Below are 17,590 nucleotides of genomic sequence, written 5' to 3'. Positions count from 1 at the left end.
AGGGCTTCTCTGTTTTTTTTTTTTTAAGTAGTAAATTGAAATGTACCAGCAAAAAGAATTAAAACATGGGAGTTTTTTTGTAAGCTGGTTGAAAATTACTTTTTCTATCAAAGTAATGTAGCATTGCTTCCTGAGTCAGCAGTATGATGATGTGGTATGCCCCAAATCTGATTTCATGCATTTCATAAAGGACTTTGCACACGCGATCAAATCCATCTCAATGTAAAGGAGACCTCGAGGCTAATTTTATGATATTTTTCGTCTAGTGTGTCACTTTATGTCGACTTTTCGACTAACTTGTGTGTCTTTTCTTTATGTTCAAAGGTTTTATACCGTTTTTATTTTCTTCCCAGGTTATGTGTGCCCAGTGAGCCACCCCTGACACAAGAAGCATCATCAGCACTTTATTAGTGATGGATACTGAGAAGAAACCAGAGAATGATGAGGATGACAGTGTAACCAAAGAAGCAAAAGACTTGAGAAATAGTTCACCCCATGATGTAGATTGTGGGCCTGTATCTGAGGTGATAGCAGATTCCTCTGAAAATTCCACAAGCAAAAGAGGCTTTTTAGAGTCATTGGACTTTGACAGCGCTGTCGTGGGGAATGATGGAAATGAACACGCTTCCAAGAGAATGAAATTAGCTGAGGCAGAGCCCCTCCAGTCAGGAGAGCTGGGCATCCCTGGGTCAGAGAGGCCTGAGGGCTCAGGCCCGGAAGCGGGTGTCCCGTTGTCGGGGACAGGGGTGGGGGCCCTCCTTAGTGACCCTGATGGAGGCGTGTGTCTTCCTGGTGCCTTTGCCGCCCCCTGCAGTGTTAGCCCCACGGACGCTGCTTCTCTGGAAACAGACACTGAGAAGAAGCCCGCTCAGGAAATGGTTTTCCTTGATCCAGGAAGAGAGCTTCCCTTCCCCCAGAACGAGATGCCTGTGAGCAGTACCCTCGGAAGTGTGGATGCAGTTCTGCAGTGTGGCGCATGTGGTCACTCGTTTGTTTCCTGCTCCGATTTGGAGAAGCATGCCGAGTGTCACATGCAGCAGCCTGAGGACCACGCCTGCGGCCCCTGTGGCCACAAAGCAGAGAGCAGCACGGCCTTACATGTGCACGTCAGGCAGGCGCACGGGCCGCAGAGGGTCTTTTCTTGTGACCTCTGTGGCTTTCAGTGTGTGGAGGAGAACCTGTTGAACGCACACTATCTCGGCAAAACACATCTCCGGCGTCAGAACCTTGCTGCTCGTGGAGGGTTTGTACAGATCTTAACCAAACAGCCTTTTCCTAAGAAGCCATGTCCCATGGTAACAAAAAGTGTTCGCACAAAGCCAAGAGCGTCTAAGCCAATAGCAAAGAATGGCGGTTCAAAAGGATTACGAAACGTTGGAAGCAAATTTAAAGATTTCAGAGGAAGCATTTCTAAACAAAGTGGAAATGGCAGTGAGTTGCTGGTTGAAATGATGCCATCCAGGAATACTTCACCAGAAAAAGTAGAGATTGTTGAAGAAAATGTAACCTCCCTCGATATACCTCGGAATCCTGAAAACCAGAGTAACAAGTTAGGAGACTTAGTCACCTCAGAGGGTCTCCTAGAGAAATTGGAATCTACCAGAAACACCCTCCAGGCAGCGCACGGTGTCAGTACGTCCTCAAGACCCAGACCTGAGCGGAACGTCCTCATGCTGGGCAGCAGCTTCCGACGACGCAGCGGCGCTTTCGCCCTAAGGGGCCAGGCGAAGAAAAGGTTCACTCTTTTAGGAGTTAACAAAAGAGGCACTACTGAAACTCAGAGGCTGTGCTTGAAACACTTTAGAACACAGATGAAAACAAGTGATGCTGAGTCAACACCCCAGCATGCAGAAACCAGTGGCAGCATCCAGGATCTGTGTGTCACATCCGCAGAGACCCAGGACCTGAAGCAAGACAGGAGAAGCTCCCATCTCCCATGCTCCTTTGACTCGGTGACGGTGAGGCTGCCTTCTGATGACCAGGTGTTGTGTACGTGTACAGACTGTGGACACACAGCCACAAACAGGACAGAGTTGGAAATCCATGTGAAGAGGAGCCACGCAGGAGAGATGCAGTCTCACTGCCAGACATGTGGCTTTTCCAGTGCGTCCAGGAGGGACTTGGATGCACACTCGCACAATAACCAGCATCAGCAGACCGCCCCCGGCCTCAGTTGTCAGTGTTGTTCGTTTACTTCCTTGAATGAAATGTACCTGAGAGACCACATGAAGGAAAAGCACAGTAGGGGTTTCCTTTGCACGCCTTGTGATCTGTGCTTCTCGTCTGAGAAAGACATGGAGGAACACGAGACAACTGAGAAGCACATTCACTTGTTGGGTCAGCCAAAGACTTCTCAATCATTTAACAATGATTTGGTTTTACAGACTTTACCTTTAAGTACTTTAGAATCAGAAAATACAAAAGATTCTGTGAGTGAGTCAGGAAAAGCAGCTCAGGAAGAGCCAGTTCAGTCCAGGCTAAGCCATGGAAATGAAGTAAGACATGCGAATAAGCCTCAGTTTCAGTGTAAGAAGTGTTTTTATAAAACAAGATCTTCCACTGTTCTCACAAGACACATAAAGCTCCGCCATGGTCAAGACTATCACTTTCTGTGTAAGGCATGTAATCTTTACTCATTGAGCAAAGAAGGAATGGAGAAACACATTAAGAGAAGCAAACATCTTGAAAATGCTAAGAAAAATAATATTGGCTTAAGCTTTGAAGAATGTATTGAAAGGGTCTGCATAGGTGCAAATGACAAAAAAGAAGAGTTTACCATTTCTGGGAATGGAAGGATAGAAGGCCATGTGGAAGGTGTGCAATTCCAGGAGCACACCTGTCTCGACAAGAGCATCCTCCTTCCCCAGGAACTGTCACAATCTGGTGTAATCACCAAAGAGGCTGAATTAACTTTGACCACTGCCCCAAAGAGAGGGAGACCTAAAGGTAACATCTCACGGACGTGTTCACACTGTGGTCTTTTGGCCTCGAGTATTACAAACTTGACCGTGCACATTAGACGAAAACACAGTCACCAGTACAGTTATTTATGCAAAGTGTGTAAGTATTATACTGTAACTAAGGGAGACATGGAACGTCATTGTGCCACCAAGAAACATAAAGGACGTGTAGAAATAGAAGCGAGTGGAAAACCAAGTTCAGATATCATTGTTGGCCCGGAAGGGGGGAACCCTGAAGCCTGTAGGAAGAACACCACTTCAGCAGTTTCGGATGTACCTGCCAACGAGTCAGCTGAAGCAGACACCTCTGTTTCGGAAAAGCCAGTACTAGAGCAAGGGAATCCAGTTGCAGTCGACGTTGAGAACGTATTTCATTCTACAGATGGGGAAACTAACGGTCACATTCTTGAGAGAAAGGAACAAACGTCTCTAGAACCAGAGGACCTTATCCATCAGGGCAATGCCTGCTCCCAGGGAGATGACACAGGTACAGGAGATAACAAATGTGCGCGCTGTGAGTTTAACGCTTACTCTTCTCCTTCTCTAGAACTGCACATAAAACGGAAACATACAAGAGAGTTTGCGTTTTATTGCATGGCATGTGATTACTATGCTGTGACTCGGCGGGAGATGACCAGGCACGCAGCAACAGAAAAACATAAGATGAAAAGGCAGTCTTACCTGAACTCTTCTAATGTAGAAGCCGGTTCTGCAGAAATGTCCAAAACCATCATTATTCCTGAAGGGCAGCATCAGCAAAGTTCTGAAGAATTTCGGATAATTTCAGACCAACCCTCTGAAACTCTCAGAACTAGAAATGCTGCTGATTGTTCTATTTTGGATGAGAATACTAATTTAGATATGTCCAAAGTACTCTGCGCTCCTGGCTCTGTAGAAATTGAGACTGAGGAAGAATCTATTCTCAGCGAAGATCATTCCTTTTGTGAAGCTTTCCAGCCGCCCCTTGCCAAGGATAAAGTTACAAAACCGGAGGAGATGGTGTCCCTTAATATTTCCTCTAATTATGGCTCCCCAGGCAACTTTCAGAATGAAAATTCAGGAAGCTCAGCTTTGAATTATGAGACAGCAAAGGAAAACCACAGTATGTTGAATGACGTCAGTGATCCAGACACACATTGCAAGAGTGATGGCGGAAACGTAGGGGACAAGGCAGATAAAGTCCTTGGCAAACGTGTGTGCCCCGGAGCTCCAGAAGGAGAGCATTCGGCTGAGAGCACCATGCTGAGAGCAACTGGAGAAGAGCTCAACCTGGGTGGCAGTGGTCAGAACAAAGTTGGAAGTGTGCAGAGTTCAGGGGATTTGAAAGATGTGCCAGAAGATCCCGTTCTAGAGAATAAGGAGATTCTGATGAATTCCCAACATGAAAGTAAAATAATTTTGGAAGAGGATGGTCCAGCTTCTGATAGCACCGTTGAAAATACTGATGTTTATGAAACTATAATCAGTATTGATGATAAAGGACAAGCCGTGTACAGTTTTGGCCGGTTTGATTCTTCCATCATAAGGATAAAGAACCCCGAAGATGGGGACCTGTTAGACCAGTCTGAAGAGGGGCTCATAGCAGCAGGAGTGAGAATGAGTGAGTTGCCCTTAAAGGACTGTGCTCAAGGTGTGAAAAAGAAGAAATCCGACGGCGGTTCCTTTCCCGAATCCACACGAATTCGTTGTGATGACTGTGGCTTCTTAGCAGATGGTTTGAGTGGACTGAATGTTCACATAGCCATGAAGCATCCTACAAAAGAGAAACACTTCCACTGTCTGCTGTGTGGAAAGTCGTTCTACACGGAGAGCAACCTCCATCAGCATTTGGCCAGTGCTGGTCACATGAGAAATGAACAGGCCAGCGTCGAGGAGCTTCCCGAGGGAGGGGCCACCTTTAAATGTGTCAAGTGTACAGAGCCCTTTGATTCTGAACAGAATTTATTTCTGCATATTAAAGGGCAGCATGAGGAACTGCTCCGAGAGGTGAATAAGTACATAGTGGAAGACACTGAGCAAATCAACCGCGAGAGAGAGGAAAATCAGGGGAACGTTTGCAAGTATTGTGGGAAGATGTGTCGCAGTAGCAATTCGATGGCATTCCTAGCACACATTCGCACTCACACAGGTATGTAAAGTGCAGCAAATCTCTCTTTACCCACCAGGTGCAGAGGAGTGATAGAGTTAGGACATTTGTTCCCATCCAAATGTGGAGTCCTTAACTGCATTTGCCAGTCGGCCTCCACCCAGTTCACCTCCCACTGCCCCGTGGCTCTGGACGCTGCCATAGTCTTTGTTGACACTTAACATTTCTTAAGGTAATTAATTGAGCCTTAGTGATTCCAAAGGCACGATGTTTGGCAGATCTCTTTTATCAAGAAGCCTAGTCCCTCTGATGCGTTTGTTAAATTCCTGTCTCTCACAGCTTTTCAGTTGTCTCTAAGTCCTAGTTGTTTGGTTTTCCAGGGTGTCTATTAAGTGGCACTTTGGGTTTCAGAGGACATATTAAGTGGCTTTTGAAGAGTGGAATATGAAAATTTTCTTACAGTTTTAGGGATTTAAATGTATTCATTGCCAGATAGTTTATATCCCAAAGTGTAACTCCCAGGCAACAAGATTCTGCTTTCAAGGATCAAAATTAGTGAACACTTTTCAAAGTTAATATGTCCTGGGGATTTGGTTTGCATGGAGGTAGCACTTGATTTAATTTCTGTGCTGTCACATGTAGTGTTCCATTTTAATGTTCAATTTTAGGTAGAAATTTTTTTAAAAAACTTTTTGTGGAAAATACATAAGCCACTATTCTAAATTTATGTTAAAATTCGCTGCACTGTTTCTATAAACCTGCCATACATTCTTTGTTTTAAATGGACAGCTTTTCTAAATCATTGTGCTCTGCTTAGACAAGTTCTGTCTCCATGGTTGAATTTATGAGTGGATTTGAATAATAAATTCACATTTCAATGAACATATTTTCATTAAAACTGTAAGGTTTATTTTACTGTACTTTTAAATAATGGCTTATTATTAAAGATATACTTTAAATTCATGCAGTTTTTGAAACTCAGTGCACGGTTACAAGGAGGAAGGCAAAAGGGTATGAAACATTATTAATAGTTTAGGGTGATTAAAGATAGATAAAAGTTTTTCTCTGAAGAAAGTAACAGGGCAACCTGCATAAGGTTAATCTAGGTAAATATAAACATTGTACTCTTGATCCCAGCTCTTCCCATGCAGTAGAACCACCCCTGGAGAGTAAGGTCAAATACTTATTTGTTGGCCTTATTAATACCTCTGTTGGTACCATGTTGCCGCTCACTTTCTGAAATGATACGGTTTTAGAAATCAGGCTCGTTCATGTGTGCAGAAAATAGGTTCTTTCTTAACATGCCCTCTTAAGGCAGATAAAACTGAATAAAACTAAGAGGAAGATGCTAATGGAGCTCTTTTTAGAATTCTTTATGCAACTGTCTGGTCAAGACATGTTGCTTATAATTGATGTGTCCATTACTTGAATTCTCTTGTAATTATAGTCAATAAGTCTTGTAAATGTGTTAAAGCTCACTAAAAGCATACAAATTCAAGAACAGAGTAAGGCTAATAATTTAAAATAATCAATGTAGGCATTTCAGCACTTAATTTCCCTTGTGTGTTGATAGCTGATCATTCTTAATCCATTAAGATTTATTTAGTCGTTTACAATGCAAAATAGGTTTGCACTGGTCACTTGTGCCATTTGAAAATGTCCACCAGGTTAAGTGCAGAATGTAGTCCATTAGTCTTCCTTGACTATATGTATTAATTGCATTTAAAATCAAGTTAATGTGGATGTGAAAGTGAGGTAACTATCAATATGTGACAGAGTAACCCTACTTATATAAGTTACATCATTGATTGTAACATTTAGTAAAAGTTAGCATACTTTTTAACATCTCCTGTTGGCTTATCAGCAAGTACATTTTTATGGTGTTCTGAGGCACCGCAAAGAGCTCTCTTCCTGAGTCCCCAGTGCCAGCCGACATTTCAATTTTGCAAGTCATTTTTTGCAGGGAGGTTGCTCTCCAGGTTTTAATCCAAGGCTTTTTTGTTGTTGTTGTTGTTTTCTTTTGTTTTTTTCCCTGGGGGCATCTTAAAAAGAATTGCTTCTCTAATACTTTGCTTATGTCCATGAAATAGTAATTCAGGGACTGTTATTAATGGTTAACTGGAAAAGGGCTTATTCTTCCAATCCCTGTTTTCATATTTTGTGATTTACTATATGTTTTATGTAACCTTTTCTTCCCATCCTTAACACGATAAAAGCAGCACTTGAAGAAACAAATGAGTTTTGGTTATCAAGGATTGTGGGAAAAAAGCCTCCCAGAGTTTTCCTGAGTGCTCGCTGGTGTGAAGCCATCCACATGACCGGAAAGTGCAGCGTCTCCTTTCCCTTTGCGTTAGTAATACAGGAAAAGCTGTTCATTTTCTCTCCGGCATTGTTCTGGTAGTTAGAGCTTTAATTTCCTATACCAGAGGTCATTAAGTCGGAAGACTGTCTGAAGCCCTTAACTTCCTGTTCAGAGCGTGCTGGTCTCTGGCGCTATTTGGAAATGTCCACACGTGGGAGAACATTAGGGCTGGTGGTGTTTGTACCTTAATAAGTGACGGTTTAGAAGCCAGAACAGCTTGGGAAGAGGCAGTTAGGGGGAGTTAGTGCGTCGAGTTTAAGCGCAGTGAGGGCAGGGCCTCTGCTTTGCTCACTGCTTCACCCCCATGTGGTGCTGGCTTTCAGTGCTGTTTGTTGAATGAAGGAGTAAACAGCTGAGCAGAGGAACCAGTGAAGTGTTCAGTGTAGGGAGGATCGTGGAGTGGAGAAGCATTAATTAGATAATGGGTTGTATCCATCTTACTTGATTCTTTAAGACCTAAAGTCTTCTTATGATTTTTTAAGTGTCAGTGTCACGTCCATGTATGCATAGCAGTTGGCAGTGAATGAAGTTGAGGAAGGCCAGTGCAGGTCTGAGGGGGAGGCTTTGTTTTTAAAGTCTTTGGAATTCTTTAGGTAACATTGTGAGGTGCCAGAAAGCTAGAGACCCTCTTTCATTTTTCCCTTTCAGAAAACCTCACAGGCCAAATTAAAACAAAATAAAAACTACTGAGGGTAATGCTGTCTCATGGAGTGGGACTATTGAAAATAATATTGACAGTTCGTAATAATCTCAATATGCCTGAAAGACAGATTTAGAAATATGTGGTCTTACAAATTTTGCCTTAAAAATACTATGCCTGGATTCATTTTGGAATGGGCCTAGCAGGCTTAAAAATGGAAACGCTGTCAGTTAGGAAAAAAAAATGGGACATTTCTTGTTTTCTTATACAGAAAAATGTTACCCCTAGTCCCGTAGTATTAGAATTTTTATGGCCAGGAAGGAGATGTTAACACATCTCTGCATGTAAGATACAAAAAGTAGTCAGGGCCTCCGTGATTTCTACATGGAAACAGTCAACAGGGTGACTCGTGGATGTGTTGTCAGCACACCAGCAGTGATGGCTGAAACCCGAAGGAACTGCGGTTTCCACCAGGGAGCCACGGACAGTCCACTGAAGGCGCTGAAGGTCTGTGTCCGGCCCCCGTGGCCCGTGTGCTGCCACACAGAGGAACTCACACCCTGTAGTGCAGAGCGAGCACACCAGGGCTTCAGTCACGAGATATTTTGGATCCTTTCACCAAAATTGTAATAATACACGTGTTGAGAGAGCTTTATCTTCTTCGTTTAGAGTCCTGATGTTATTGTTGATTAATAATTTCCTAATTACCTTTAGTGCAGTTTAATTTAAAGTACAGGTGAATTGGTTCTTCTCACTGTTTTCTTTTACAAGTCCCTTTATAGAATGCTGTGTCAAGATGAAATGTTTCAAAGTAGTGATAGGCTTAGTTTTATCAGAATCATTTAAATAAACTGTAGTTTCTAATGTGACTGATAGAATGTGATTGCTGTAAGCTGCAGTCTCAACCTGCTTTTGACATTTAAACATATAAAGCTGACGGGATACAACCATTCAGGTGCTAAATATATTTTACCTCTACTTCTAACAGTAGACATGGAAGTATTAGAAGATCTGGCTTCATTGTCTCTGAACTGTGAAATATTCAACTTTGCCCGTGCTTAGTACTGTTGACTTTTTTATTTCTGTTAGAAGATTAAAATTAAATGCTTCACTTTTTTTGTCAGCTTTTGGGAATTAAATTGAAATTTAAGACTAAAATTTTTTACTGAGCGCTTCAATTTCAGCACAGTATTCTTGGAGGATTTTTTTTCAAGGGCATTGCGCAAAGTTCCATTGATCAAAAATGATTTACTGCAACTTTTTTATTTGAGCTCTTTTTGTATATTTATTAAAGTTCACATATTTCATATTCTGTCTAACTGTATTAGAAGAGGTACTTCACCAAGTAGGTACTAAACATGCTATGAAAAATTTGGAAACATTGTACCATTTTAAACTGTGTTTCTTTTTTATGATTTTATTTCCTTGAGGATTTAAAGGTTAGAATTAGAAAATGGTATATATGTGTTACACTTTGAAAGAGTGTTGCTTCTTGTTAATATGGGTACTGATTATCAATTAGTAACTATTTTCCAGTTAGAATCTAGCTATTATTGACAGTAAGTTTGTGGACTCTTGAAATAATTTTGTCTCCTCATTTTTGAGTATAGATTAATCTTATTTCTTTATGAAATAAAAAAATTGTTGGTACTGTGCCTTTTATGTTGAAATGTTCTTGAAATCAACAATAGCCACAATGTCAGTAATTCTGATTTGCTGAATCATCACAGATTTTTGGCTCCAAAATGATCATAAAAGCAAATAATTTATCCACTATATATTCTTATATTGTATGGTATTGAAAGAGTAATATTGTGAATAATTTGGGATGTTAGAAAAAAAACTGAAATATTAATGTGAAAAAATTCAAAGCTGTAGAAATATGAGGGAACGGGGATGTGGCCACTGAGAAATTTATTTGATGATAAATATATTTTTAAAAAACATCAGCCACTCTGTATGCATTTATGTTTTAAAAATGTTCCATTTAAAATGTTAAATGACTTTTAAAACTATTTTTGTGAATTGTAAGAAAAATATTTGAAATTATGTAGCTCATCTCATCTGCTTAGTACTGCTCAGGTGTATCACCTTTGACTTTAAATTTTAGAAATGTGATTGAAAGTTAGAAATACTCATTGGAACATTAAAGTCTTCTTGGTGGAATAATTGTGGAATGCGTGTCTGTTCAAGTTAGAAAGGAATGCAGGTATTCCATTTGGGGGACAGAAATTTGTAATTAGATTATAAGTATGATTTAAGATCTGGGCCTCTTTTAAAACTTTATCAGTAATGTATTATTCAAATTCAAATCATACTTTATGTTAAATTTATTTAGGATCGAAACCATTCAAGTGCAAGATATGCCATTTTGCAACAGCTCAGCTTGGCGATGCCAGAAACCATGTCAAAAGGCACCTTGGGATGAGGGAATACAAGTGTCATGTCTGTGGGTGAGTAAATTGAAACCGTCTCTACCGTGGTGAACCAGGAAGCATGTGCAGGATATCCATTGTTTCAGAATTCAAAACTGATAGGAGTAAGAGTGGCTAAAATTATGCATGCGTATCCTTCTTTCCATTGTTATGGTAAATTCCTTAAACACAGTTATGACATTCTTCTCCCACTTCTAATCCTGTACTGAAGATGAGCAATTTTATGGGCTACAAGGTCAATTTGAACCTGTAATCTGTAAATTGACTAAATTATAGGATGTTCATTCATATTGCCAGAGAGAAGTGTAAATTCCATTTAAAGACATAAAAAAATACATAATATAGCTTCAGGATTGTATATGTATGTTTTTTTTTTTCTTTTGCTATACCACTTTAATTTTAATCACATTAATGGTTCTTTGGATACATTGGACACATTCTATAAGGAAAAAAGCAGAAAAAGATTTAATTTCAGAGAACTGATTATTGCAGGGATGAAGCTTAAAAAACCAGTGTATAATGTAGGTTTTTGTGTAACGTTATTTCAAAACTTGTTTTTTTCCTGTTTTAGTTAATGGCTCTTTCCTCTAAAGAATCATTCACAATGTTTAATTGTCACTCAAATGTGTTGCATTTAATAGGAAGCAATGAGACGCCTTAATGCAACACTAATTAATTTAGCAGAAATGTTTGAAAGGTTTTAAAATGCCATGGCATCTATGGTATATCATAGGACATTCAGAGCTGGATTTTAATACCTTACTTCTGATTAAAAGTATATTTTAATGCTGTTATGCTAGAGAAATTAACTAATAAGTGCATCGTATAAAAACACTTTATGTGAAACCTGAGGAACCTGCAGTTCTTATAGTTAATTCACAAAACACTTCAGATTCAATTAAATTATATATATATATATATATATATATATATATATATATATATATATATATAAACTCTCCCGTTGCGGAGCACAGGCTCCGGACGCGCAGGCTCAGCGGCCATGGCTCACGGGCCCAGCTGCTCCGCGACATGCGGGATCCTCCCAGACCGGGGCATGAACCTGCGTCCCCCGCACCGGCAGGCGGACTCTCAACCACTGCACCACCAGGGAAGCCGCGTACATGTTATATTAAGTTTATTTTTTCAGTGGAAGATTCTTCTGGTTAGCACTACTGTGTAAATATCTTTTAAGTCAAAAACAGTTTCTGTTTTTTAATGGACTGTACATTTCATCCCAGGATGCAGTTGCATATTTTGACCCTTAAGATAGTTTTACAAATAACTTTGCAAGCAGTTTTATCAACCATGGCCTGTGATTTATTCATTGGCAGAATTGATGGTTCAGTGACTTGGAGCTAAAGTAAATGAAGATGAACCTTTGCCCTGAAACCCCCTGAACATCAGTGGGAGAATGAGTTTTGTTGCTACTGATTTTAGCTGCAAGGGTCGAGTGCCACATGGTTCATTTAATTGCTCCAGGTCTCGGAATTCTAAAAGATACCTCATTTATTGTTTTTACCATGTGAGTTATAGGATAGAGGAAGGCCCTGACTCCGATGAAAATTTGTGCTATGACAATAAGCAGTTTCTTCTTTGTGTCTGCAAAATAAGGAAATAATTTTTGCATACTATGTTATTAGAAACCTAATTCCATTCATTATTTATTAGCGTTACTAAAACCTGGAAAGAGAAGAAGAAACTTTCAGAGAGCAGTTTCTGACATACGTAGCGTCAAAAACAATGTCTGATTGATTGGCTTTGGTTGTGTGATTTGAGCAGTGCACACTTGCTTAGCTCATTGCTTAGCATGTACAACTGGCATGTTGCACTAATGGTTTATATAGTGATTCCCAAGTAAAGAATTATAAGTACATATAGCTATGTTGAGTTTTATACGGCTGTCAGAGAGGTCTACGTGTGTGTGTGTATACATAGAAAAATCAATCTAGATTCTCAAATTGTATCACTTAAAATTACAATAGTCGTTGAATTTTATTTGAACAAGAAATAATAGTTCTCTTAATTTTTTATGTGAAATTTGATTTAAAAGTCACATAACAGTTACTTGTACAGGGTAGATATTTTTACAGTGAAGCTAAAAGTTCTGAAGAATTTCAGTAAACTGCAGAATGCCTATCGACCTGTGTAGTTGACACAGAACAATAATGAGTTAAATACCCTTTAATGCTAAAGAAAAAGTATCATAGGTTGTTCTGTATTCCATGTGTTTCAAAGGAATAGAGCAGAATGTAGGTTAAAAATTAAAGTAAAAAACGTTAAAAAAAAAAAGAGAATTGGCTATCAGGTTAGTGGCAGTAGAGAGCACTGGTACATTAACATCACTGACAATGTCAATTCATTATCATTGATGGCTAAATAATCTTAGAAATGCTCAGTGGACCTATTAGTTCCTGAACATAAGTAGCTTATGCTGCATTTCTTCATTAGCTTTAATTGCTATAAATTTTACCTTTTAAAAAATCATGCTTTAAAAGGTGAAGTGATCTTTCAGGAACATTAACTCTATAATTTTGTCACAAACAGAAGGTCTTGCACTATGTTTTCTTTTCTTCAGTAGTTAGTATCTTAGTGTCTGTTTTAGAATTTTACTAATAACCCCTTCACTGTTTGAGTTGTAAGAAATAAACGGTTTTTCAAACAGTTCTGTTAGAGTAATAATATATGAAAACAGTGGGGCAGGCACATTTTTGAAGTGAAATTATTACTCACAGTGTTGTACTATTTTTCCTTAGTTACCTCTTGAAAAAATCTTATATTCTATGGTGAAATTGATGAAAACAACAAACAGTACATTTTGTTGAAAAGACCTCAGTATTAATGTTTCAGTTTATTTGTAATTGTATGACTTCTTTTTCATATCTTTAAGATTTTAGATGCTCATCAAATATGTATCATATATTATTTACTAAGGCTTAATTTAAGGGTTGTGCATTAGCTACTCCTTTAATAAAAACTGCCTTTTAAACTTTTATTTCAGTTGTTTGAACCTACACTGATCTTCTTTGAATTTTTAAGCTCAATTTTAAGATCTCTCTGTCCCCCTCATCGGCAAATCTAGCCACAGTATATCATGGATTTGAGTTATTTGACCAAAGAGGCTGAATGTATTGTATTCGATGTCTAATTCCTAATGCTAGCTGGGATTCAGAATTCAAGATTTAAGTTTTGTTTACCCATGGTTTACATGCTTATGTCAGGGTATAGGTTTCAGAAATGTATTGCTCTGCACTCCCTGTTTTAAGAACATGTTATAGATAACTTCATTTAAAAGCCTTTCATTTTACTTTCACTTTTAGGAGGAGCACTTTTTGAATTACAGTTTCTTAATGTTTTTCTTACTTCTGAGCATGACCTCAAGAGGAATTTTATAGAATATAGGTGAATTTATATTTAGCACTTGTTGGATAGTTAACATGAAAATGTGCTATGAGTCTGACATAGGGCTTAGTGGGGGAGAAAATAAAAAATAATAGAAAGCACCTTATATAGAAGTTAATAATTTTGTTGGGAACATATGTTTAAAAATAGGTAAACACATTTTTACTAAGTCCGTGATCTTTACCTTTGCTATTTTTCGTAGTCAAGGACTTAAAAATCTCAGTGGCTTAAGAACATCATTGTGGAAACCATGTTTTGTTAAATTCATTTACATTTATTTTAGTAATCTCTTCCTCTGTGTGTGTACACACATACACACACACATTAGTGTATATATAATACTCTCAGTAATAAATAGTATTTAAGCAGTGCTGTGTTTTAGTGTACAGCTTAATTAGCAGTCGTTTCATTTGTTGATCTCAGTTTCATGAGATTGTTTATCTCATGTTCATTATCCCATTGTACAGATGGTAAACCTGAGAGTAAAAGTATTTTTAGTGATGGAGTTAAATTATGGGCTAGTAATGGTAGACCACTGTTTCCTTCCTTTAACTGTACCTTTTCTTTATTTCTCTGCTTTTGTAATATCTTGTTTTAGTTACTGATTTTAATTTGTACTTATTTTTTTTCTCTCTAGGTTGTTTTCTCTAGCATGTGATAGCTGTAACTTCCAGCCCCCAGCCACTTTTGTTTTCTGCTTTTGCTCAGACTTACATTATTCTAAAAAATTGCTTGCACTGTATTTTATTTTAATATTCTGGTATTCAGTCTCTTTCTCTCTCTCTCTCTTTTTGGTCTCTCTCTGTTTCACTTTTCTCATATTAAAGTGTTGTTTTAAATAATTTTATTATTTTTCCTCATTGTTCTTTATGTGTTGATAATTTATTGCACTTGAGTTGTTACAGATTGAACATGTTAGTATCATAGAAAGAAGTGCCTAAAAATGTGAAGATTTTATTGTCTTTCCATTAGGGTGAGAGGGGTAAAATTGATCTTCTTGGGTTATGGTTTTTGTTTTTCATTACTAGTTACTACAAAAAAAGACTAAGTAGAAAATTAGTAAGTAGCCTGTGATTTCAGTAAACCCGGGAAATGATACTTAACTTTTGTATGCCATTATTCACAAAAACCCCAGTATGCATGATTTAGGGGTTATGTTATTTTCTGACTGCTTTCCCTGTGTCTAGTCTTGAATCTTGTATATAAGCAGTTGAGTAGTACTTACCTAATCAGGAGAGAATAGGGCATTTACTAAATCTGTCACCTCTGGGTTCATGAAAAGATTCTAGACATTTTCTATTGTGTATTAATGTGCTTATGAACTGTTTATTCTTAGTTGGTTTAAGAAACCTTAAATAGAAAGTTACTAATGCAGCAAAACTCTTTTTTTGTGTGTGTGTGGCATTACCTAGTTTTTGTGCATTAGAAGGGATCTCTATGTAGATGATTATAATGTCACTTTCTGACCTTTGCAGCTTGAATAATTGTAAATCATTGCTTCATAACGTGTCAGAGAATGTCTGTACTAGGCAATTAAATGGCAGAATATAATAGACCAAATTATTGCCTGTCATGTTTTCAACAACACAGTTAGTATTTGAGTTACACTTAATCATTACGTGCATTAGCAACTTCATTGGAATCCAGCTTCAGGCTGAGCATGAAATACATTACATTATTTAAACCTCTAATGGTACAAGTCATTTATTTGTGTTGAAGTGTACAACATGCAGAGTTTCATAAAGCAAGGAACACTTGAGAGCTTAATTTATCCAAATCAAAGTCTAAATGCAGATAAACACAAGTGGCAAAAATTAGCAATTTTTATAGGCTGGAAATATTTAAAAATACATGGTTGTGTGTAATTTTAGGCAGCAGGAATAAATTAAAATCACTATTTTTAGTCTGCTCTGAGAATTAAAGCTGTGTATACCTAAATCATTAAGAGCACCATGGAATTGCATTTTTAGCTGAACAATTAATTACAGCCATCATATCTACAGATGTATCCAAATAAAATAAGTTTTTGGTTCGGCTGGTTGTTTTGGTTAAAGAGACATAGAAAAAAAGATATAGATAGAAAAAGTTTGTTTTATATCATGTCATAAATTATGCATGTAACAATATGAAGGGCAGCATCTCTCAATTTTATAAAAAACATCAAAACTAACATTAAAATACTCTTGTTATAAAGGATGTGTTACATATTTTATCTCTATAATATTTTAATGCTTTTTGTTTAATGGTATATTTTTGTCTTTAGTTTGAAAATTTAAAAATCCCACATAATGCTGACTGTCTCTCTTCCTGTCAGTGAGGAATACCAAATGTACATTGTTAGTTTATTCTTCTGATGTTGAAGTCCTTGAAATACCATTTAAATACTGAATGGATGTTATTTTATATTTTTTATAAACAAATCACTTTTTATTTTGAAAATCTAGGAGATATCTTGGTTATTATATTAAAATAAAATACACTTTTTCTCAGATACGATTGTAGGATATTTTTTAGTGAACTGCTTTGTAAATCCAGGAGAGAGTCGGGGGTATGGTTAGGATAACGGGGAAGAAACAGAAGAAACTGTTTTCCGCCTCTCCTCACAGGGAGAGGAGGGCATCTTCGCAACCACCATATCCTGTGCTCCTTTTTTGTGATAGTGTTTTCTTGAATTTTTGTCTTGGAAGAGTAGGGTCATAGATTTATTCCAAGGCAGTAAGTGTGATCAGCTCATAAGAAAATAGAAATAAAATACACATTGTCATTTGTTGCTGTTGTAGTTGAAAACACTGGCCTCTGTCTCTAAGGTCTTTTCCAGTGAAAAGGTCTTATCTCAGTGACTTAAGTAATTTTTGCTTTATTTTTATTTTAAAATGTTCCATGGTGACTTTAAAATGCTACTGTGAATCACAGGATTCTTTAGCCCTCCTGATCCCAGGAGTGAAATACAGAAGGGCAGCGACTCCTCTGGTTTCCTTGGCCTGTCCTGTGATTTTTTTTTTTATTTTTATTGTTAACCTGTTTTCTCCCTCCGTCTTCCTGTTGATGTGTTTCTGAAAGTCCTTTACTTTCTACAGGGTTTTGCTCTTTGATTTGTCTGAGACTGAATAAGAGGAGGTGTTGGAAATGTAGATACGAGGGAAGTACAACCATTGATTCAGGTATTCATTCATTTCCCATTGGGCAGATTCTTGACAGTTTCCTCTTCAAGTAGGCCCAGGTGGTGCAACGGCCCTGTGGTCACGTGCTCCAAGTAGGAGAGACAGACTCAGAGGCAGACTACAGGGGAAAGAGCGGGGGTGGTGGTCCACAGAGGAGGGGTGCCCAGCTCTGCTTGGGAGCAGCAGGAAAGGCTTCATTCAGAGGATGGGTTTGAGTTGGTTCTCGAAGGATGAGGAGGTATTTATACACAAGGCAAAAAAGGACACTTTTTTATTAGAGGGAACAAAAGAGCAAAAGTAGTGAAGTATGGAATAGCATGGCATATTAAGAGCACTGCGAGAAATTCCTGGAGCTTAAGCGCTTAGAAGGGGTGAAGTGGGGGATTTTTTAAATATTAAATATTTATGGAGCATCAGTATGTGCTGTTAGTCTTTAGGGTTAAAAGATCAAAATGATATCTGCCGCACATGGATGGAGAAAGCTCAGGTAAAGAAATGCCCAAGTCTTTTCTGACTCTTGTTGCCGATTCAAAAAATATTTCAT

The 17,590-nt window shown here is 38.2% G+C and overlaps 1 protein-coding gene across 2 annotated transcripts in view; it reads left to right on the top strand.

Annotated features, from left to right (window-relative positions):
• The window catches only part of ZNF407 (zinc finger protein 407), a gene marked incomplete at its 3' end in the record, with an annotated part of 417,799 nt that overhangs the window by 24,100 nt on the left and 376,109 nt on the right, over positions 1-17,590 (top strand). For both annotated transcript variants that reach the window (XM_082853707.1, XM_082853708.1), the window contains exons 2-3: positions 354-5,088; positions 10,387-10,501. In XM_082853707.1, the coding sequence (XP_082709833.1) occupies positions 414-5,088; positions 10,387-10,501 (4,790 nt within the window). In that variant the 5' untranslated portion in view covers positions 354-413. The remainder of the gene's footprint in view (positions 1-353; positions 5,089-10,386; positions 10,502-17,590) is intronic.

This window comes from Leucopleurus acutus, assembly GCF_964270905.1.
Source record: "Leucopleurus acutus genome assembly, chromosome: 13".
Lineage (NCBI taxonomy): Eukaryota > Metazoa > Chordata > Mammalia > Artiodactyla > Delphinidae > Leucopleurus > Leucopleurus acutus.
Note: the sequence above shows the minus strand (reverse complement) of the source record. Positions and strands in the feature narration are given on the sequence as shown.